At 39.2% G+C, this 23,616-nt stretch overlaps 1 protein-coding gene across 2 annotated transcripts in view; it reads right to left on the minus strand.

Annotated features, from left to right (window-relative positions):
• Positions 1-1,860: 1,860 nt before the first annotated feature.
• Positions 1,861-23,616, minus strand: part of ssh1a (slingshot protein phosphatase 1a) — a 30,138-nt gene continuing 8,382 nt past the window's right edge. The window contains exons 1-14 of one of the 2 annotated variants that reach the window (XM_079480910.1): positions 19,858-20,092; positions 16,521-16,621; positions 10,907-10,971; positions 9,859-9,980; positions 9,139-9,207; positions 8,834-8,899; positions 7,518-7,712; positions 7,125-7,218; positions 6,921-7,049; positions 6,537-6,583; positions 5,888-6,034; positions 5,524-5,724; positions 4,218-4,845; positions 1,861-3,923 (exon numbers count right to left, since the gene is read on the minus strand). In XM_079480910.1, the coding sequence (XP_079337036.1) occupies positions 2,868-3,923; positions 4,218-4,845; positions 5,524-5,724; positions 5,888-6,034; positions 6,537-6,583; positions 6,921-7,049; positions 7,125-7,218; positions 7,518-7,712; positions 8,834-8,899; positions 9,139-9,207; positions 9,859-9,980; positions 10,907-10,971; positions 16,521-16,621; positions 19,858-19,955 (3,018 nt within the window). In that variant the 5' untranslated portion in view covers positions 19,956-20,092 and the 3' untranslated portion in view covers positions 1,861-2,867. Of the gene's footprint in view, positions 3,924-4,217; positions 4,846-5,523; positions 5,725-5,887; positions 6,035-6,536; positions 6,584-6,920; positions 7,050-7,124; positions 7,219-7,517; positions 7,713-8,833; positions 8,900-9,138; positions 9,208-9,858; positions 9,981-10,906; positions 10,972-16,520; positions 16,622-19,857; positions 20,093-23,616 lie in introns of those variants that run through there. The other variant, XM_079480909.1, reaches the window with a different exon arrangement.

Consider the following 23,616-nt stretch of genomic DNA (forward strand, 5'->3'; position numbering starts at 1 on the left):
CAGCTAAACAATGTGCCCATGTACAGTAATCCAACGCTCTCTCTCTCTCTCTCTCTCTCTCTCTCTCTTTCTTTCTTTCTTTGACTAACTGTCAACATTTAGCCTCTAGTGCTTCTGGGTAAGGCACTTGCTGTTGATGAAATCAAGATAATGTAGGCAACCAACACCTTTTAATCTCAGAAATTTGTTATGTTCAATATGGCATCCGATGCAAAATCTTTGGGGAAGAGTTTGTCACGTTTCACTGTGTGCATTTCCTTCCAAGAAGGATGCAAGTAGCAGTTCATGACACAAAACTGCTGTCTGGCCTAGAGCTTAGTACATTTTACAGGTTTTAGTAGTAATCACTTTAAGCCCCATAGATAAAATAAAAAACTAATAAAAACCATCCATGCAAATTGCAAGCAACTACAGTATGAGGAAATGTTTCAAGTTAACTATTGACTATTGGATACAAGTACCATTAACTCCAGCAGCCCTGTTACATAACCAACATACAGTATTTACATACAGTGTATTACTGCTTGTGTGAAGGTGGACACTGCATGTGTATTATGAGCCCGCTCATCTCTTAAAGCGCACACACACATTCTGAAAGAGTTCATAAATAGTTCACAGTAATGGTGCAGCCGCTGTGCAAGGCTCCACTTGCACAAATCATATTTAAGTTGCTCAAATCCGACATGATAGCATAGATAAGTGTACAAAATCACTTTAAAAAATAAAGGAAAACTATACTGCATAATAAACCTCAAGTACTCCAGAGCAAGTTGTGGTTGGCTGATGCATTGTTTACACCAGAATGTTAAAACATAACCATTGGATTGATGTATGTGTGTGTTTTGTGATCACATCTATTGGTCTGGCAGGTGTCTTCAGGTCATATTTCCCTTCAGAATCAGAAAGAAATAGAAAAATTATATTTTGCTTAAAGCAAATAAAGCCTGGACCATTAAAATTATTCATCCGTGTATTATTTGTAACAAGGACATGCCCGCCTCAACTCTCATTGAAAGCTTATAACAAATAAATAATTGCACATATTATTTTTATTGTAATATATTTCAAGGTATAGTTCAGCCAAAAATTAAAATACTGTCATGAGTCAACTCAAAGTTGTTCGAAATCTCTATAGACTTCTTTGTTCTATTGAACACAAAGAAAGATATTTTAATGAATGTTAGCAACTGAGATTTCTGGGGCTGAAATGGTTGTCAAAGGTGCCCCAGAACTGTTCGTTTTAAATACTGCAAAAAATATCGGTGCCCCAAAAATGTCAGTTGCTAACATTCTTCCAAATATCTTTCTTTGTGTTCAACCAAACAAAGAAATGAATACAGGTTTGAATGATCATTTTAAGAAATTCCCAATATTATGAATAACAGTGCCAAACGCATAGCGAGTCTGATCATGTTTTCTGATCTCAGCTCAGCATTATGGTTGTATTATAATGTATTTATTTGTTTTAAGGTCTTTCCACCTTTCATTACATTCTTATAAAAACTCACAGAGTATTGCTATGACAAAGATTCAGAACAGACCAAGCTGACTAACAGTTCTGTTGGTTTTCAGCTTTCCAAGAATGTGCCACTACTTTAAACTACCTCACAAGCCTATCATCACATGATTAAGTGTAAAGGGTTAAAAACGTAACAGTCTCTCTTTAATAGTAGAAGTAACTGACACATTTGGAAGGATAAACCTGCTCTTCTGCTACTTAATCTAAAAACAAGAAAGTACAGCGTTCATAAAATGAGTACAAGCACACTGAGATTTGGTGTTATTCGAAACTGCAACAGTAAAGGTAACTAACCCATGCTTTTCATAAAAACTGAAATATGCCAATCCTAAATTACAGCTAGCCGCTCAATCGCTCTCCTAGAGGTACAGCAACGTCTATGAGTGAAATGTGCAGAAATTAAATCTGAGAAATTAATCTCGGTGTGCAAGGTGCTTGACTCTCTTCCCTTCTGAATGATTGTCTTTCATACCTCCCTCATTGACAATAAGATGAAGAATCTAAAAATAACCCTCATCTTGGTGGTCTTAATAACCCTCCCGACCTCACTGTGAACACTGAAGTGCTGCCAGTCACCGTGTTTTGTTTTCTGCATGGGCCAAATTTGTCCCGCACCCTTCAAGCCTTGATCTGCCCTACAAACATTACTCTATGAGAATGAGGTATTGGTTTGAAGCCTGAATCTAAACGGTGTTCTGCGGATGATAAAAGAGAAACAATAGGATGAACCAAGGTTTCTCGTGCACATTCATGATGTCTATCAGCACATAAAGAACATTTCTAATCGAGAAGAGAATGCATTTCCTTTCACTGCATAGTCAGGAAGTGAAAGCTCAGCGGGAGTACAACTATAACCCCTTTATAAATTTGTGACCATGTCCGAAGGAATCCGTGACTCATTGTGCCGCAAAAAAAGTGATTTGCAGTGCGATAAATGGGTGGGCTGGAAACATAACACAATGGTCTATTTTGACTCTTTCTTCAACAGCATTTGGGATTGTGATCATTTATTTTGTCTCCAGAACAGCAAGATGAGTGACAGCAAGACCAATAAAAACCTTTGTGAACCGTTGTCTTCTGCATAAACATGTGCAATACGCGTCCATTTGGATTCCATGCAACAAAAAGCCTGTCTTGAAAATGTTGGATATCTATTCCTTAAATATTTAATGTATTTAATCATATTTCAAATAAATTCTATTCTTTTGCATGAGACAAGTTTCCCAATTCATACAACCTGTTACAGATCTTCAGTGGATTACTGAAATGCCTGAAATGTTCAAAACCTACTGTATATTAACATCCACCCCAAAAGTAGCGTCGCACTTAAAATCTCCCGTTTATGTCGTCAGCTCCTAGACTCCCCAGGTCCCGCATCTCCTTGGTTTAAAAGGTCCATATTGGTGGACGTCGAGGGAGGGGAAGATGGCCAAGGTCTGGCCCAGTCTGGGCTGAATGAGCATTCAGGCTCTGGAGACAGCGAGAGCATTAGTAGCGTTCCTGCGTCGGAGGAGCACGCCGAACATAGGTCCTCCGAGGAAAAGGTGAGGCTGCCCAGTTTGGCGAGAGAGTTGGAACGCTTAAGTCGTGAAGGTACGGTAAGTCCCGCCAGACGCATTCGAGCCTCGATTTCCTGCGCGCGTTGACGCACGAGTCCGGGTTTCCCCCGGACGCTACGGATGCTGTCGCTACTTGAGCTGCGGGTGAGCGTGGAACCGTGCGGAGACGAGACTGGTGTCAGTCCGCCCGAACCTAGAGCGGCCAGCAAGGCCTCGTTCGTCAATGGCACTGCAGCTTCGGTAGATAAATCTGTCCCTGTTCCGAAACACCTGTGGTATGGGTCAGCATCAATCGACTTGTTGGTTGCTTCCTCAGATTTGCTAGAACAAGCACCCTGTTGCTCATTGGCACGTGCACGCTTCTGGAAAAGACCGGAGAGTTTTTCCAAGCGCTCTGTGCGACGGCGAACCAGTCCAGACCTTTGCAATTGCATCAGAGTTTCATGTTGTTGTGATGTGCAGGCAGACTCCAAACTTTTGACGTCTCCCTCATTCTCGGAACCCTTTGCATCAGTCTCAATTTGCTTTACATCTCCTTCCACCATGTTCTCCTGGAGCGATGTCCCATTATCCTGGTCAAGGGATTTGCTTTTTGCTTTGTCAGTATTTCCAAAGGGCATTGCATTGGCATCAAGGCACACATCAGAGGCAAGCTTGCCACACTTGGCTGTCACAGAGTTGGCACAGGGTGGCGTTTCAATGGAGATACTGGGCACGCTGTGGAGGGGTAAAGGGGCAAGGCCTTGTCTGTTAGCCTCTAACAGAGCACTCTGGGTGGGCTTGGAAATGAACGACGAGCCAGGACCAGGCCTAGCCTTAGCTTGCAGCTTCAGATTGGCACTTTCCTGAATAAAATAAATAAAAATTACATTTCAATGCATACAGAATGGGGGATTTGTGCAAAAACATCTGAATTTTAAGGAACAGTTCACCCAAAAATAAAAAGATGAATAAATGATGTTGGGATTATGTAATTTGATCCAAATCTATTTTACTTTCAATCTTTCACTTAACCGAACAGCTTCTATTTAAAAGAATGCTAACACGGCTCATTTAATATACATTATAACTAAGACCCATTTTTTTGGATAAATTATCCCTTTAAGAATTATTTTTTTTATGTGGTCAAGTGCACTCACAGTGAGATTGTATTGTGTTCTGAGGTGATTGTTGTTGTTGGAATTCTCATTGCACATATGGTTTAGGCTCGCCAGATCGGTCCCGCTTTCATCCGACGGCTCTTCATTTTCTTTTCCTCCTCCTCTCTTTGCTCCTTCTGCTAACGACTCCATCTCCTCTTGCTCATTCTGAGCTTCCTCCTCATCCTCCTCCTCCACCGTGCTGAACTCCAACCGCAGACGCAGTTCCTCCAGAGGCTCCGCCCCTCGGGAACACGTCTGAGCGGCCGTACCGTCCCCAGGAACGGCAAAATGGGGAAAAGGAAGGTTTTCATCAAGAAGCGCATCTTTCTCCACATCTGCAACCTCGATGTAACCGCGATTCACATCTACCAAAGGTGGTGCATGGATGGGCGTTGATGGCTCGCTGTCGAGGGCTGAGTCGGACAAACGGCGGAAGTAGTAGTGGAAGTTTTGTGGGTGGGCGGGGTCCAGATCCAGGCTAATGGGAGACAAGTGGGCCGCGGACTCACAGCAAACTGTTATTCCAGGAGTTGTGGGGTTGTTAGTGATGCCCTCAGCAGCCTGCTGGCAGTCGGGGTGATCACATTCTGAATCAGGATGCCAGAGACGGTTATGCCGCTGTTTACTGTAGTGTTAACAAAGAAACAAGATACGGTCCGAAACAGACAGTGGTTATCTTCATATTTACAGTATATACAATATATATACATGGGCTTGAAAGAACTGTAAAATCTATTCAGTATATTTCTTCGAGACTGCATATGTTTATAAAAAATTACATTGTTACCAGTAAAAAAAGCTTTGGATCATTTGACTGTTTTTCATGACCTGAAAATCTATAACCTGAATGTGTGTTTCAATGTTTGAAATTACTGTTGTAGACAAAAATATAATTGTGCCAATTTTTTGAGAAAATTTAAAAATATTTTTTAAATAGACTCCTTGGACCAAATAATGAATCAATGCAGCCAATAAGAGTCAGGCATAGATGGAAATATCTTCAATACTGTTTAAAAAGCTTCACAGGTTGAGACCTCAAGAAGCTGGTTGGTAAAACATGTTATTTATATAATAAATAATGTATATCAGAATATTTCAGCATCTTCATTTATTTTCATCATTCCCACAGTTACAATGTTACAATGTGGAAAAAATACAGAATGAGTGATCCTAAACTGTTGTGTATAAACTAATATGTACATTTTGCCATGGCTGTCAACAGGTGTTTATAATCACAAAAAAAATCTAAAATGACCCACATTATAATACAATTAGAATATAGAGCTGAAATAAAATCTCATACCTGGCATCCAGTATGCCCTCATACTCCGCCAGCTGTCTCATGAAGCTGGCATTGGGGCGAGTGATACTACGCTTCTGTTTGACAAAGTTATAAGCCTTATCCAAAGACCAGCCGTATTCTTTCATAGCATAGGCTATAACTGTGGAGGCTGACCGGCTTACACCCATCTTACAGTGAACCAAACATTTGGACTGATTCTTCCTGACGATTACAGAGAAAAACTGCATAAAGTGGAATATTTTACAACAGATCCCTAAACACTTTCTACATTCTACTTTATTAAAAGAAAAGCCTGGTTGTCAATCTACGCAGCTTAATTGTTTAAAGAATAGGTCAACAAAGTATGGTACGAACGGTGTCTTACTTTGCTTTGACAATGAAGTTGTAGGTATCATTCCAGTGTGCCAGTAAATCTGTGGCCTCATCGTCGTATACTCGGACATTATGGTAGCAGTATGTACCCGGGAAGAAGTTATCTATTTCCCTCGTAACATTTAGGATATAGCCCACCCTAAAAACATCTCAAAATTACAACATTTGCAAAACAAAAATGAAAAACCATATGCATGGAAGTTTATTTATATTTTCTTCATTAGAGACACAAAATGACCCCCTGAATGTTGTGAAAGCTTTGCTCTAAACCTTTGAAACCGTAGAATAACATAAGAGATAATACAAGCTCAACTTTTACATTTAAAGGGACAGTTCCCCAAAATCTTTTTACAAATATTTTCTTTTGCGGATAAGATATTTTGAAGAACTTCAGTAACCGAACAACAATGACCCCTTATTGACTTCTATTGTATGGACATAAAACCACTTATTTTGTGTTCAACTACAGACAAGAAATTCAAAGGTTTTCAATGACATTAGGCTAAATTAAAGATGGCGATTTGCCTTTTTGGGTAACTTATCCCTTTAATTTAAGTTAACTAATTTAAAGAACTGGTTTTATTACAGAAAACATGGGAAGAAAAACGACCAGGGAATGTAGTTTAAAGAAAAAAACTCACCCGGTTTCCTGTAGTTCTTCAAAATTGGAAGCATTCCATTCAGAGCCCTGAAAGATGGACATAGAAAATCATTGACTGAACTCAAATGCTTTACATTTAACAAAGGCTGCTATAACTACAGAGCCCCTAAAGTGAAATTTGGGAAGAAAAGTGTTTGCATCAGTGACCATAATTCTAATTACTGCAAAACACAATATATTCTTATTTAAAGAAACCAATTATATACATTGATAAATATCTCTTGGCCTCTCATGACAAAACTCTTTTTCCATGTTGTTTCCTTAAGCCAAATCCCAAAGCAACACGCACACTCCGATTCTCTAGTAGGATCTTGAAACTTGAAAGGAAAAAGGGGGAGGCAGGTCACTTATATGCGGCACTAACCAGATATAGATGGTCAAAGATGAGAGTGGCTTTGTCCATCTGGCCAAGGATAAGTAGCATCTCGTTGTCTATGAACTCTTTATACTCCTTCAGATTACGGTTCATCTGCTGCTCCAGCTCATTACGAATCTAAGAAACACACATAATCGTCTAAGCAAAACTTGATCATCTGTGTAGAATGTACAAACTGTATTTCCCACTGACCTCTTTGGACGTGATGTTTTCCAGGTCCTGGTACATCATGATGCTCCTGAGTCTGGTTTTGATTAAGCATTCGGTTCTTTCTCTCTCTGTCGGCCTGCGGAACAGAAAGTGAACACCATCTATTGTGGCAGTTCAATAAAGAGCATCAAAGAACGTCTAATTTGCGCACCACCTCACTTCCTGTGTGTATCAAGCAGATCAAACATCTATGAGATTACACCCGTGACAACGTTCAACAAACACGTCCGCTTGTTACTTGTAGTCTCGGTCAGTCGCAAGAAAGGAATGCGAGAATAAGGCATTTTCAACAACAAATCCAAACGTTAATTTGAATCTTCTGCCGCGATTGAGCGCTGCCAAGAACATTGGCTTTTATTACTGGTTTGCACTCACTTGTCTACGAAAACTGCGGGAGAATCCGGTCGTAGTGTTTCCAGGTCCTGCATGGCGTTCCACTCGTTGATGTAGCTCTGGTCGGAGGCGATACAGCTCTCATAGTAGCCCATCCACGTGAGGGCCATGCCACCGGGAAAGTAGTTAAACCTGCGTGATACCTCACAGGCCTTGTGTAGGATCTGTAGTGCCGACCTGAAAGAAACGGGTTCAAAGTGAGCTTAAATGTTGACCAGTGATCACAAGAGAAAAACCTACTAAGAAAAAACAAATAAGCCACATGTGAACAAAATCAAGCAGTCAATTGAACTAGCTCTCAACCAACAAAAAAAGGATCAAAAAGATTTTTGGGAAATGGTACCATGTGTATTTAGACACGTTTATGGTAATAGTAAATAAATAACCAAACTATGTTTATTTAATATTGTTTGTACATGCACCACTGCTTAGTTGGTATAATATTGGCATACATTGTAGGAATACAACTCAAGATGAACGTTAATATAATATTCATTAAGAGACCATTCCAAATGTTCATTTAATCAGCATTTCTAGATGTATTGTGTCCATTCCAGTCCAGTGTCTAAATGTCAACAAAATCAAACCTAAGGAGTGACAAAGTTATTCAACAGCAATGTGAATGACTGACAGCATGACAACACACATCAAAACTTTTCCTTGTATTGCTTTAAAGTGAATATGAACTTGTTTTCTTTGCAGTTTTGTGGTCTGAAAAAATACAGTGCATATTTTCTGTTTTTTGGACCTGTTCCTTCAGTTTTCATTTTCTGCAAATAAATGCAAATAGAAACTATATATTTTTTGAGGAATTTGGGTGGAATATTGTTAGTAGTTCACAGGATGAAACACATACTAATAAATGGTAAACTCAGAAAAACTGAAAATAGTATTTGAAATGGTCTCGTATTTTGACTGTTAATCCATTTTAAAACAGCTGGAGTACTTTTCTAACAGTCACCAGATGGCAGTGTGGATATCTGGACATCAAACTCCCAAAGCACCTGTGAACATGTACAAAAGAGGTTCTCTCATATCTTCTCCAAACCCCTGATGAGCTTTTGATTTCCACAGAATCAGAAAGCAGCTCTTTTTGAAAAAAAACCCCAATGATTTCATTTTTTAGTTGATTTAAAATCAGTCAAAAAGTAATTGTGTGAAAAGTAGCTTGAGAGCTATTTATTTTGATCAGATGCTAACAAAACAGAATAGAAAAGAAGTCCAAGACAAAACCATAAAGTCCAATAACTAACTTTAAAATGATACCAGCATGTTAGCTTTTAAAATAATTTACTCACCACATGGCCTGGACAGACACAGGCTTGAAGATGTGCGTGCGCCCCACCGTAGTCACACTGAAGCCCCTGGAGACATGAGACGAGAGGTTAACTAAGGCCATGATACATCATCAATAAAGAACTACAACCTCTGTAAATAACAATTAGTAAGGGATACTTGTTATTTTTGTCCTTTCCTGTGTTTCAGGTTTTGTTTATAATACACAAAATGTGGTTCATAAACATAGTTTAGATCTGTGCACCAAATGTCTTTAAGGGTCCAACAGCCTGCATTTCTCTCTGTGTCCAGAGGGGGCAGCACTCACCCATCTCCATCTAAATGAATCTTTGTATCGCTCCACAGGGGCAGCACCATCCCAATGGAGCAGTTCTTACTGTGAATGACAGAAAAAAACAAGATAATATGCTATTACACAAGAAAATGACAGATACAGTTTTTTTTCACATTATTCACACCTGCCTCGATAAAACAGCACAGATTAGTAGCTGCTGATCAAATATAATAGTGCACCAAAAATGATTATTCTGTCATCCTTTACTCAACCTCATGTTTTTACAAACCTGTCTGACTTTCTTCATTCTTCCATTGAGCACTTTCAAGATATTTTTATGGTTCTTTTAAAGTCCCAGTGAAATAAAAAACAAGATATTACAATTCTTATTTTTTAATGAAACATTACAGCGTTTATAGTAAATAGCTTATCTATGTGGGTCATTTTCTTTTTTAAATTTATGTGCCCTCATAATCTTCAGTTAAAATCTAAAAAGGCAGATCCGCCCTGAAATGACTAGCCATCTCAAATGAAGTAAATTGGACGGCTTGGGCGGAGCATCAGTTAACTCCTCCCCTTCAACTGTAGGTCTGCTGCCAGTTTAATATAAAAATCAATGCAACAGATGTTTTTACACATCCAATCAATTTGCAGTGAAAAACGCAAGCCACGCCCACTAATGTTCTCCTTTGAAATTTCCTTTTCACTCGGAGTACGGAAGTAAAGATGATCACAACTTCTCCCTCATGTCACCTGTCTTTGTTGCTAAAGTCCATGCCCAGCAGTATGTGTTCTTCTGTGTCCTGTCGGCCGCTGGTGTAGACCACGACCATGTACCGCACACGATCCGACCACGCGCTCTCCAACCGCACCGCCTAGAAATTTTAGGAGACCACAAACAAAAATCCCAATATATTAAACATGTCACTCAAGATACAGTCCTTATCATTCAAAACCTGTATGACTCTTTCTCTGTGGAATTTTTATTAATTTAATTTTTGAGAATGTCTCAATGGGGGCCAATGTTGTTATTTTAACACGTTCTTCAAATTATCTTCTTTTGTATTGTGCAGAGAATGACATGGGGTGATTAAATTAGTTTCTATGTTCAGGTGAACTATCTCTAGTCTTACCTAATTTCCCTCAAACGTTCTATTTGTCGTTTGTGAAAAAAAAGTTGCCTGCACAATAATCGACATATCTTTCCTGTAACTCAGTGGCTAGAACATGGGGCTAGCAACGCCAAGGGTTCGATCCCAGGGATAGCACGTATTCAGAAACAAATGTATACTATAATTCAATGTAAGTCACTTTGGATAAAAGCGTCTGCCAAATGCGTTAAAACATAAACGTCACACGTAAATGACACCGGTATCGGTTTGTTTCACCATGGAAACCCTGAGAAACAGCTAGTAAATAACTTTCAGGGCTTCATAAACACTGTAAAAGAAAACAGTCTTCAGGCAACTTGTAGACAATAAAAATCCATTCACGCTGCCTCACTGCCAAGAGTTAAGTCACTGACCCTTTGTGTATGTGTACACACAAGTTGGCTACACTTCTACATGTATACTACAATTCTGTTTGCCTAAATTGCTTTTGTAAATATAATAAAACATATCATGGGGGTGCACACCAAAAATATTTACATAGATCACCCCAAAACATGCTTCACTGTAAATCTAAGATGCCTTTAGGTTTGTGTGGTTAAAAGTCTCATTAGCCTGTTAAGAAACCAACAAAACAGTTCGATCTCTTTAGTATAACAAACAAGTGTGTGTTTGTGTGCGTGTGTTCTCACCAGTTTGATCCGATCCTCAGAGCGAAGAATGTTGATCATCACCTGCAGATGCTGAGGTAAGTCACCTGTTGAGAAAAAAACATCCGACGAAATGCTATTATAAATCTGTTGAATAAAAACACAACCCTTAAAGTAAACAACAACACCAAAGACGACGTTACATCCACATTAAGGAATGAATGAATCACACCTGCCGTGTACGAGCATGGGTTAATCGAAAACAAGTGGTCCAAAAATATGAAGTATATGAATCTGTCTTTAAGTGTTGGGTGTGAAGAAAGCAATGTGGATTCGATTAATGTTTTTATAGCACTGTTGATTTTACAAGCGCACAGAGTACAAAGTGTCCAAATACACACATATGTAATGCGAAGGGAATGTACAGATATCAAAAGAAGCCTGTGTGTAAATACACGTCTAAGACATTCCTATAAGTGAGTTGTATCATACCGGGGTAATCCAGCAAGCAAATGCATTTGTACTTTTGGCTGGTGTATTTTCAGGTATGTACAAGTATGTTTTCTGACAACATCTCAATCATCTTGTTGCATCAACCCACCCCCTCCTCCTCCTCAAGTCAATAAGAGATACTCATTGATCCTTCTTCATTTCATGTTCCTTTACACAAACTAACCTCCTTGATGGCTGACTACGTTGCTTTCCCAAACAAACATACCTCCTGTTCTTGTAGGTTTTGGCCCAATCCATGAAGCTCTGATGTAACTCATGTGCGGAGCCAAGTATACGAAATGCATGAACGCAAAATAAAAAAGCCAAATTGACCATAAGATCCCAAGCGTCTCTTATACAATGACCAAAACAGATGATATACAGTTTATTGACTGTTTTGCATTTGCGAATATATGAAAACAAGGCTATGTTTCTGACGTACACCAAAACGAGTCCTGTGGTCTTCTGATGGTATTCAATGAGACACATTTACATGCTTATCTGATAAAAGCTGATATGTAAAATATTGGCTATGACAACACAGACGACGGAGCGCTTTGATTAAAAAAGCAACATCATTCGTTTGTGAGGAAGAAAACAGCAAAGAAGAGAGCAACAATTACTCATCGATGAACATCAGTCAGACTGATTTAACGCAGTATGACTGATTTCCCTAGTAGATACATTATTTGGCTGTTATTCCAATATTTTGTTTTGACTACTTTAATTTATATTCAGGGGTTTCGTCATTGTGAGTCACTCCCTGAAACAGTAATTCAAAGTCTTGTCACAAGAAATTGATTTTCTCGTACAAAATTGCTATGAAAACAATGTAACTTTCAGAAATGACAATTCATGTAAAAAATAGCATGATGCTGGACATTAGGTGGATGTACCAGGATGAAAATGATCTCATCATTTACTCACCCTCAAGTTGTTCCAAACCTGTATTGATGTCATTGTTCTGCTGAACACACAAGAAGGTGTTTTGAAAAATGTGGAAAGCCAAACAGTTCTGGGGCATCAACTACAAATAGTGCCCCAAGCATTCTTATAAAAAATTTCAATAACAAACCTATCACACATTTAGAACAACTTGAGGGTGAGGGAATAATAACAGAATAAATTTTTTGAACTGACTTTAATATTATTCCTTAAGGCAGATTTTTACTTCTGCATCAAGACCTACGCCATAGCCTCTACATGGTAGGTAGGGCTGTCAACTTTAGTCGTTTAGTCGACTAATCGGTCGATGCCGTCTTGGTCGACTGACATTCTCATTGGTCGACCAGTTGCCTATTTTTTTTAGCCTATGTTTCATCCCCAACTTTAAATACTTTAATTTCGGCTATTTAAAAAAAATCACTTAATTTTCAAAGAATTGTATTATTATTATAGTTGTATGTATTATTGATGTCTTTTCGTTGTTGTTTTATAAATGTTCTATGACGATTGTTTAATAAATGTTCAATCAAAATGCAAAACATCGCGTCTTTTTTTTTTTTTAGTCGACTGATCGCTGCGCAGGACAGGACTTTGGTCGACTAAGCATTTCTTTGGTTGACTACAGCCCTAATGGTAGGCAACGCAACGGTTTTTGTTTATACTTCTGTTTCGTTGTCCACGTCGACAGGCAATGTCAACTAGGCATCAGTGTCTACAGGCGTGTTGCTTGTGTAACTAAGACAAGAGTCGAAGAAGAAGCAGTTTGTTGCGTTGGGAAAAAGAAAATCACGCATTGTTTGAGAAGCATTTAGCAGTGATAGCGGCAAGAAAGCAGTCACTTTTGCTGCTTGAGATGTTAAATACAATAAAAACATGTAATTGATTTAGACAATTCATTCGGAGTAAACCCGACGCTATAGCAGATTTTTTTTAACCAGAAGGGAGGGGGTTCAAGCAGACCAATCACAGCGCTTGCTGTCCACTTAGCACCAAACACGTATTAAGCGATTTGCGCGAGTCAATGCAAAGGCGCGTTTGGACTCGAACTCACGACATGCGATGGGAATGACACAAATCAGGCTTTTTATCATCATAACACAAAATAGCTTAGACTATGTTTGTGTACCATATAGAGAACATGTGTAATATGACATGAGCACCTTGAGTATTTAAATAGAGAAATGCACAAACCTTCAGAATTGTGTCAAGTCTTACAAACAAAGTACACTTTTGCATGCACAGTAAATTATTGTATTTAATGACACGAAATGACTGTCCATAAACATTTATTGTGTATCTGTCTTTAGAAGGTTGGATGATGTGTAATACATCACTGACACTATTTTAGACTTTCTGGCTTCTGGCAGCTTGAGGATGCAAACAGAGGTGACTTATGACGTCAGAATCATAAAAAAGAGCCGAAATAACATAACCATGTCAGCACGGAGAGAAATTTTAGAATCTGATTTATATTCAAAAAATAACGTTTGCTTCACAAATTGACGTCACATTGTGAGAAATGTTTAGTGACGTAAAAAAATTATTTTGAGAACATTTTGTTCCTAGACTGTTACAGTAATGAAGATAACATCTGAGATGACGGTTTCTCAAATGAGACCACTGACTTCTCTTTTTATCACTATGATGCAATCGTGCTTCTTTTAAATGATCGAATTCTTCTAATCTAATTCGAGATCCTCCAGACAGACGTTTCACAGGCTGTTTGCAGAAGTCACTTTCTAAGCAGCCTTTGTCTATTTCCTTGTGACTGACAGCTTTTCGGGTTCTTATACCAACACATTACTTACTGTACAAAAATGCGATGACGTTTTAAACCCTACAGTATATGCCCTGTGGCCAGACTCTACGGTATGTAAAAACAAAGCCACTAGCCGTCAAACCTGCACTTGTGATGCATTCAAACCCGCCACTTAGAAAAAACGAAACCCAACAAGAAGTTGGATGACAGCATAATATTAACCGACTAAACAAAACAGATACTTGACAACATCAGATGATATGAAGAACCATTCATAACAACAACACCAATAACAGCAGAACAAACTGTCAAAACCTGCCATCACACGACAACCTGTCTGAAGGCGTGTTGAGAGACCATGAATCCATACCCCCAGAGGGCTTGTTGTGTCTGTGTGAAGTTTTTGTCACACGAATCGCCAAAGCAATACACCCTTGTGTTTAGCAGTAAACATGTCTGTTAAAATTTGCATGTTTAATCAAGTCAGCATGTCAAACGTGTAATAAGGTGCTAGACGAATGGCGGATAGGACATCTGTTGTTTGTGTTAATGCTTTCGAGGGACATAAACAGATTGTTTAAATACAAATGCGGAAAATTGAATATGCTCTTGCTAATTAATTTGTTTGTTTGATTGTTTGTTGAAAAACATGCGATATGGACATCGGGGCTAGTTGTCATATGTGCAAGCAGGGTTGTTCTCTCAATTTCAGCTAAATGTCCAGTTACACAAATTGAGGTTTTTTTTCTACCAATGCTGGCATGTATACGTTTTGTAAATTACAAATTAAAGCTTCAGTCTCATATTTCTGTAATGTTTTTTTAAACAATAAAACCACAATGGCGCTTACTAAAGTAATTCACGCAAAAATGAAAACTCACCCTCTAGTCAATTCAAACCTGCATGACTTTCTTTCCTCCGTTTTTTTTTCGTAAGACTAAAGAAGATATTTTGAAGAATGTTGGTAACGGAACAGCGCTGGCACCAGTTAACTTCTATTGTAAGGACACAAAACCAATGCAAGTGAATGGAGGCCAGTAAACAACATTCTTTTAAAAAATTATCTTTTGTGTTCTGCGGAAGAAAGACCGTCATGCAGGTTTGAAACGACATGACGGTGAGTATCTGATGACAGAATTTTCTATGATTTTTTATTTTTGGTGAACTATCCTTTTACGGCAAGAGTCAACGAGGAGAGTTTATCTGAACATTTAAAGCCAAGACTAAGGTTTGTGGAAGGTATATGTCTAAACAGTAACTGGCAGAATCAAATTTTGAACTCATATCCAGTCTTGACTGCCCTGAAAAATAAATGCGAAGCTTATAAATAACAAACAAACAAGCTTCTTTCGTTTTCATACATTGTGAACCACTGTTAAATTGCAACAAACAAAACATTTCAACCCACAGCGTGAGGAACCCCATCCAATAAAACAACGTGATTGACACTTTATGTGTGCCCTGCATAAGGTGAACTGATCTGTTCTCACAGTACCAATGTGCTGAGCTAAACAGCTAATCTAGCTAATCCTCACACACACGCACACACAGGCCTGGGACACGCTTATCCAGCACTGAGGTATGTCTATAACTCTCTCAGCATGTGCTGCAGAATTGACAAATTTGCTCAATTTAATATTGCAGCCATAATTTCTACCAAAACACTATTGTTTCTACAGTAACTTTAACAGAATTACTAGAAGATTGTCTAAAATACAACAAATGTTCTGCATACAGTTTTTTGCTGTGATTAAAGGTGCCATAAGTGATTTCTGAAAACCGCTGTTGTAATTCCAAATTAATAACCAAACAAACACACTGCTACGCAAAAGAAACACGCTCTCCCTGCACTGCTCCGCCCTCAAATGCGATGTGCAACACAGGTATGAAATGGACGTGTGGGACCGATCCACTTAGTTTTTTTTCCTGATTACACAGCCAGGACTATGTGCATGCACACATGTTTTTTTCAACACACAGAACAGACACATGGCAAATAATCACAAAATTGTTAGTTTAGGTGTTGATTTACATATTTTCTGTCTGCACGATGCAATATGACAAAAGAACGCATTGGAAAACCTATAATTTAGTTCACACTGGATGTTGCTTCGTGTCACGTCCGGTGTAGACAAAGTGTTACTGTACCTTTAATATTTACTGTACATTACATGTTCAGTCTTTTTTGTACAATTACGATCTTACAAAAAGTGCTATAAAAGGACCGTACAATGATGCTATAGAAGAACAACTTGAAAAAAACAATTTCTATTTTTAAGAACCTTTCTCTACTACATAGAGTCTTTTGTGAAACAGAACGTTTTTTCAGATGTTAAAGGATGAAACCATTCAACCAAAAGTGAATATTCTTTCATGCCAAACAGGGCCCTAAAATAGCCCAATGTGGGATATAGTGAGATGCATTTTGTAGAAATCCCTAATTCTCTTTATCGGACTCACCTGCGTGTTTGTGATGTGGGTGACCGCTCTGACCCTGTGGACAACTTCCCTGCTGAAGAAGCAGAGCAGCTCCCTTCACCATGAAGAAACTCTCGCTTAGACTGCAAAAGAAATAAAGGACGGAGAAATGTGAGAAACAATCAAAAACCAATCAAACTATTGAAAAGAAAATATATCACTTGGGCGGTGGGTTTGGCTCTTAGCAAATTAATGCATTGGGGTTTTCTTCCACAAAGACTCACGCCTGTTTTCTAAAACCTTTGACTAGGGATTCAACCAGTCAAATCCTTATGGAAGGAAATTAAATATGGAGCGTAAATACATCACACTAAAAAGAGACTGACCTCATGGATTTAACATCGCAGCTGACTTCCAGCCCTAATTTTGAATGGTTATGACAGCAGCCATCATTAATCCTCTGGGTTTGTAATTTCCATGTTGCACAACCAACATCACCAAATCTGACCCATATGCTCACGACAGGTGCTGTAGGTATGAGATCTCAGGCGTGGTACCAATTACACTGACATGGTATTAAACACACTAAAGAGAAGTGAAGCGCCTGAGGCTCACTATTATTCTGAAGCACTAAGGCACAAGTCTTCACTGAAGCTCTGTGCTGGAAAAGACAGCACATACAACACAAAAGGGATTTTGTCTGATGTTGACAGCTGAATGAATATTGGGTGCATGTGTGTGTGCATACATGACCTCCAAGTGCCCTTGGATTTGTGTGGATGGTGAACACAAAAACAGATAAAACAGAAAGAAAGCGAAGGAGAGCAACGGCAAAGTCATGGGTTTGAGTACCAGAAAACATAAATCAAACATACTGTACTGTAGTCGCTTTGGATAAATGGAGCTGGTAACCAAACAACACTGGATCCCATTGACTTCAATTGTATGGACACAAAACAATTGAGACATTTCTCAATGCATCTTCTTTAGGATTCCACAGATGAACGAGTCCTACACAGGTTTGAAATGACATGAGGGTGAATAAAAAAACATTTTGAGTAAACAATTTCTTTAAGGCTCAATCAAGAAAGATTATTGATGCACACCAAGTCATCTACTAGTCAGTCACACAGTCTATGTTTGGAATTGACCATATTTACTAACAGATGACAGGATTTTATTTTTGGGTGAACTATTTCTTAAACCAAAAATTACTTTGGGGGTTAGGCAGCCCAAACATTTCAGGGTTGGATTTTTTTCTCGCTCTGCTGTGGCCGTGACCCCGTGACGACTCATCACCTCATTTTCCTGACTGGACTTCCAGTGTCTCAGCAAGCGGAGGAGCGACGCAACCCTCTACCATCACGTGACAAGCAACCACCAACAAAACTCGCTTTGTGCCCAAGCACCCACCCACTATTTCGTTCTCTCCTACTTCCTTCACCTTCCTTTCTCTCGTTCCCCTCTTTCACTTTCTCACCCTCCCTCTAAAGTCCTCGAGGGTGTCAGCGAATCACAGTCTTTTGTTTCCATCCTCTTTCCTTTTGTTTCTCCTCTCGCTGCTGTTTTTTCACTCTGTCCGCCCCTCAGAGCGATTAATGTGATGGCTGGAGGCAGCTCGGCACTGTTGGCTTGATGTATTGAGTCACAAAAGTGAAACAGACAGCTGGAAATGACGATGCACAAGAAACACTCATCACCAAGGGTGTAATTATGATGTGGATAAGAATTGTGAGGAGATAAAACATCTTTGTCCATGTTTCACGCGTGCATTTTAAACTTGGCCTTCAAGTGAAAGTGGCATCGGCCCTTCAGTGGAACATCTGAAATCAAAACTGGGACACAACGGCAAAATGTTTTGCGAGGTGAATATCACAGAAACATTTTTAGGGCATGTTTGGTGTCGTTGGCCACTTTAACATGGTTAAAAGTTTATGCATTGACAAATTGAACAGGTACTGTAAAACAAACATTCCTCTGTGAAAACTCTTCTAAAAGTTCCTAAAATACTTAATTTTGAACAAATTCAATAACAAAAAACACACATATTCCTCAGAAAAGGCAATATAAGCTTACAACAAATATAAATACAAAGCCGCTAAAGAAAAAGATAAACATATTATACTTCAAGTATGAAAAAAGATGCATCTCATGTAACCTAATGATTATAAATGGAGGCACAACTTTCAATTGCAATTGTCCCATTTTTTATTTGTTCCAATTTATTGTTATGCATTTATGCAATTTTGCACTACACAAAACTGTACAATTCTGTGATTACATTTAACAATAAAATACAATTCCACACACTGTTGTGTTTAATATACAGCCATATATAACAGCTAATGACTTTCTGTTAATAAATCACGATTCATTTGAACAGACTATGTCTCAGACAATATTTGGGAAACGACCATCTGTACACTGTATAAAAAAAAGATGGCACATCTAGTCTTACATAACGCAGACAGCCTGCGACTCAAACAGTACCCTGGGCAAATACAAACCATAGAATCAGACAGCCACATGCCATTCTTTCAGATATGCAAACATCACCACTACCTCTCAGGTAATGCAGACAATCTCTGTTATAAAAAAAGTTGTCTGAATGCACAATACATTTGATGGGTCAAAGTAAATCTCTAGATTGTGACCACTGTAAAGAACAAGCTAATCTAAATATACAGTGGGCTTAGCAAGTTAACATTTATTTTATCAGCAAAGTAAAAGATGCCAAAACATTTACATACATTTCAGTATTTCTTAGTAATGCAAGATCTTTTTTTGCTTTAACAGAAGAATGCATTTCAGCTGGTGCAGATTCCAAAAGATTGTGCCAAATTCATGTTATCCCAACTGGACATAAGAATAATCAAAAGTGAATTTTGTGTGCTTCCTGAAGCAAGGAAATCTGATGATCTAACCAATAATGTGACAAATTTGCTTATTTGATGAGTGACTTAAATTGTGAAGAATGTTGACATTTATATTTGCATTTTACAGTAAATTAAACATTATATTTACACACTATCGTAAGTGTGTAATTCAAATCTTAAAACTGTATTTGTAGTAGTAAATTATTGTTGGATCTCATACTTTTAAAGCCGCATTGGAACCACTCATATGAAATGGGTAATTTTCATACCCAAGAAGACAAATGAAGTACATAGTTGGATTGTCAGCATAAACACCCCTTATACTGTACACACAGCTTCTCTAACAGAGTTAAACATAACCTAAAGCCTAAGCTGATGTGTCCTCTGTACTACTTATGATACTGCCATGCATCGCAATGAATTAAATGCGTGCATAACAATGAACCACAATTAATACTGCATCGTTTAGATATTAGCCAATTCGGATTCACAGATTCACTCACATGTGGTAGATCTGGCTCTGCGTTACGAACGCATTTTCCACGAAGTACGGCATCATCTTCAGCACAACGTCTTGACAGGAGTCCACAACCAGATGCATGCTTGCCGGCTGCAGTGCTTCTCCCCCGGCCGGTTCTTCAGCAGCACGCTACGGTCAGATCTCCAGTCAATGACGAAAGACAAAAAACAGCATGCATAGGAGAGAAGGAGCGTGTGTGCCCTCCGTAACTCGAGTGCAAGGTCCTGCTGAGCTTTCCTGTGGCTAAATCGCCACACGCACTGACGCACTCCCTCCCTCCCTCTCTTTCACTCTCTCTCTCGTGCTCTGTCTGTAAATAAAGAGGAAGAAAAACCTGTTCCCTACTCTTTGCATTTCTACAGGAATGGTTGAGCCACAACGTGTGTGTGTGTGTGTGTGTGTGTGTGTGTGTGTGTGTGTGTGTGTGTGTGTGTGTGTGTGTGTGTGTGTGTGTGTGTGTGTGTGTGTTTGTTATCTCGCCTCTGAAATAAGAGCACTCCAAACAACTGACAGTGCAAGAATCCCACCAGGCCACAGAGGTCCTGGTGTATGTCTAAAAAAGGTTTATTCCAGCAAAATGACAGAAATGATGGAGAGAGGCGGAAGGATTGAGAGGGCTTGAGAGGGCTCAAAAACAAAAAACAGGATCTCTGTGCACTGGAGATTGTTTGCCCGGCAGTAAAAAGAGGAGCTTGTTCTTGTTCCTAAAGATGACAATAAGACACGTGTTTGCTGTCTCCCAACCAGAGCAAAAACAAAATAAAAATTGAACAAAATCACCACGCCCCAAAATCATCCTTCCCAGAATCCTCTGTGCCAGCCGCATGGACTAAGCATGGACAGCATCGCCTCGGCACCTGCTACTTCAGCACAAAGTGGTGCACACACCTCAAAATTTCATTAGGAAGTGAGGCAGGACTGCGAGGTCTGTGTGCGTGTTCTAAACAGACTGCAGTTAAGTAAGTGCAGACTGTCTTTCTGGTCAGGCCAGCTGTCTATAGTCAAAAAGTATCTGCCTGTCAACAGAAGCAGAGTAATATATTTCTCTCACACACACTAGATTAATAGAAGAGACTCTTTCTTCTCTTGGCTGATATATCAGAACAGGGTAAACCGAGACAGCAAGGCACAGAAATAGCCTGAAGAAATCAACAGAGATATTCAAGAAGGAAGGAAGGAAGTATGAAGATAAAGGAAAATGAAGGGGGAAGTCTAAAATACCCAACACGGCCATATGAAGGAGACTGACTTAAGGGTTTAAAAAATGTGTCTACATCATTGAGTCGCCTCAGTGGTTTGTTCATCAGTAAACAAATAAACAAAATGTCGATAGGTTTACATATTTCAAAAGGAATGTTCTGGGTTCGATACAAGTTCAGCTGTATTGACTGCATCTGTGGCACAGTGTTGATTTTCACAAAATCCCTTACTTACGAATAAAAAGAGTGCAGATGGTCTTGCAATAGAAATCTTTTAGGCAGGGCATGCCAGGAAGTCTAAAAAGCTCAAATGTTTGCTGATAAAGAAAAAAAATACATACATTTACATTAAGTCATTTAGCAGACGCTTTTATCCAAAGCAACTTAAAAAATTGGTAAACAACGGAAGCAATTGGCACAACATAAGTACAACAAAATAATGATTAAAATAGAACTGGACTCATATAGCCTACCACAGTATACAAAGCGAAGTTAGTTTTTTTATAGAAAGAGTACAAAAGATATATAAGTCAGAAATGATCAGCCAGGTGCTGACGGAAGAGATGTGTTTTGCGCAGATTCTTATATATGGCTACAGAATCTGCTGATCTTGTAGCAGCGGGCAGATCATTCCACAAATGTGGAACCGATCCAGAGATACGCGAGTGATTTTTTCCCTTTTTGGGATTGCACCGCTAGACGTCGTTCGTTTGCAGAGCGTAGGGATCTGGCGGGTACATAAGTCTGCATTAGCGAGTGAAGATAAGGGGATGCCGAACCAGGGGTGGTCTGGTGGGCCACGAGCAGAGCCTTGAATTTGATGCGATTGACTATAGGGAGCCAATGTAACTTTATGAAGAGAGGACTGAAGTGTGCTCTCTTCAGTTCATTGAAGGCCACTCTTGCTGCTGCATACATATACAATACAGTGCTTAAGAAATGTATTAGACCACCTGTCATATCACAACTGTTTAAGAATGTATTATAATTTTCTACTAAATAGTGTTTTTATTCCCACATTCTTATACCCCAAATAAGCACTGAAATGTATATGCCAGTAAATATGTTCACTTATTATTAAACATACTATATAATACTTGTAAATGTAAAATTCAAAAAGGTTTGTGTGAAGGTTTAGGGCTAGGGTGAGGGTCAGACCATATAATCTGTTCTGTAACAGTACAAAAGTCCCCACAATGTATAAAACCAAACGAACGTGTGTCTGTGCATTTCTGTAAATTTGAGTGTAAAAATATACACCAAGTATATTCAAGACAGATTAGCCTCAGTTGCTCCAGCGTGCTAAGTCACAGAACCCATGTGACTCAGCATATCTATTGGCAACACTATCAGGACACCTTCATGCGGCACTTTAAGCAGATCAGGTGCGCGTGCGGATCGTAAGGTGCACTGTCTAGATTACGCCACTGTGCTGAGAGTGCGCTAGTAAACAAAAGATGCCACAGTCGCTTTTCTGCAACCCGGGCACGAAAAGATGAAAGCCTCTCCTCTTGGGGCAGATGTTATGTAACGTTCACATTTATCTTTGCAGTGAGCTGGAGAAAAAATAAGGGCCGGGAAAATAGAGGGGAGAGACGAGGCAGTCTTTTCTCAAGAGTCATCACGAGAATGGATGATGGATTGCCTATGACATCAGAGTTCTCAAATCTATTGGCCGCATGCCTTTGTTTGCCCCACCCTTTCTATTAATAATATGAATTGCAGCATACATTTGCCTCAGACTGAATCTTTAAACTGAATCTTTATAAATTCCTTCTACTGAGATCACTCCGGTGTTTTACTGTACTTGCTGTGCATTATGCAAAAAGGTTGTTTAACTTGGGTAAAATATCATTCTACGGGACCTGTGATGGATGTTTTATGAAGGGCACTGCAGAATGGAATTAAAATGTCAGGTCATTGAATTTAATGTGCCATGTACTGTACAACAGACCGACCGATTGCTCATGCAGCAAGGTCACATCTCCCAGCAGCAGTTTTTACCTGACGGACTGCATGTTTTAATCTTTTTCCCTCCTGGTTAAAATAATACAGCATTATTATTAATACCACGTCACAGTAAAAACAGCCGCACTGCATCAAGCAATTACAATTAAGCAATACTGACATTTACAAATTAAGAGTACCATGTCCAGCAGGACGTCGGAAGAATGCAACAAAGATCAGAGAAATCCATGGACAAACATCCCAACACTCGAACCCTGATATACAAGACAAGATCGCTGGGATTGGCTGCTCCTGCCACCATATCAGTTTGGTGAAATCACAAGCTGGCTCAGTACTGTGCCACATGGTTGATTTCACGGGGAAAGACTTTTGCCCGGTTCAGCAAGCGTTCCAGAGTACAAGATTACTGTTAGAGATACTGTAAAAGAGGTGTTCTGTCTATGGGGAAAGCATAAAAGGTAGTTCCCAAAGTAACATTTTATTGCTCGTCTTTCGTGAGATTCCGAGTTGTTTCTTTTATCAAAGTCAACTCTCAGATGTTTCTCCTAGACATTTGTTAAAATACAAGAAAAGGA

The sequence above is a fragment of the Barbatula barbatula genome, assembly GCF_947034865.1.
Source record: "Barbatula barbatula genome assembly, chromosome: 2".
Taxonomy (NCBI): domain Eukaryota; kingdom Metazoa; phylum Chordata; class Actinopteri; order Cypriniformes; family Nemacheilidae; genus Barbatula; species Barbatula barbatula.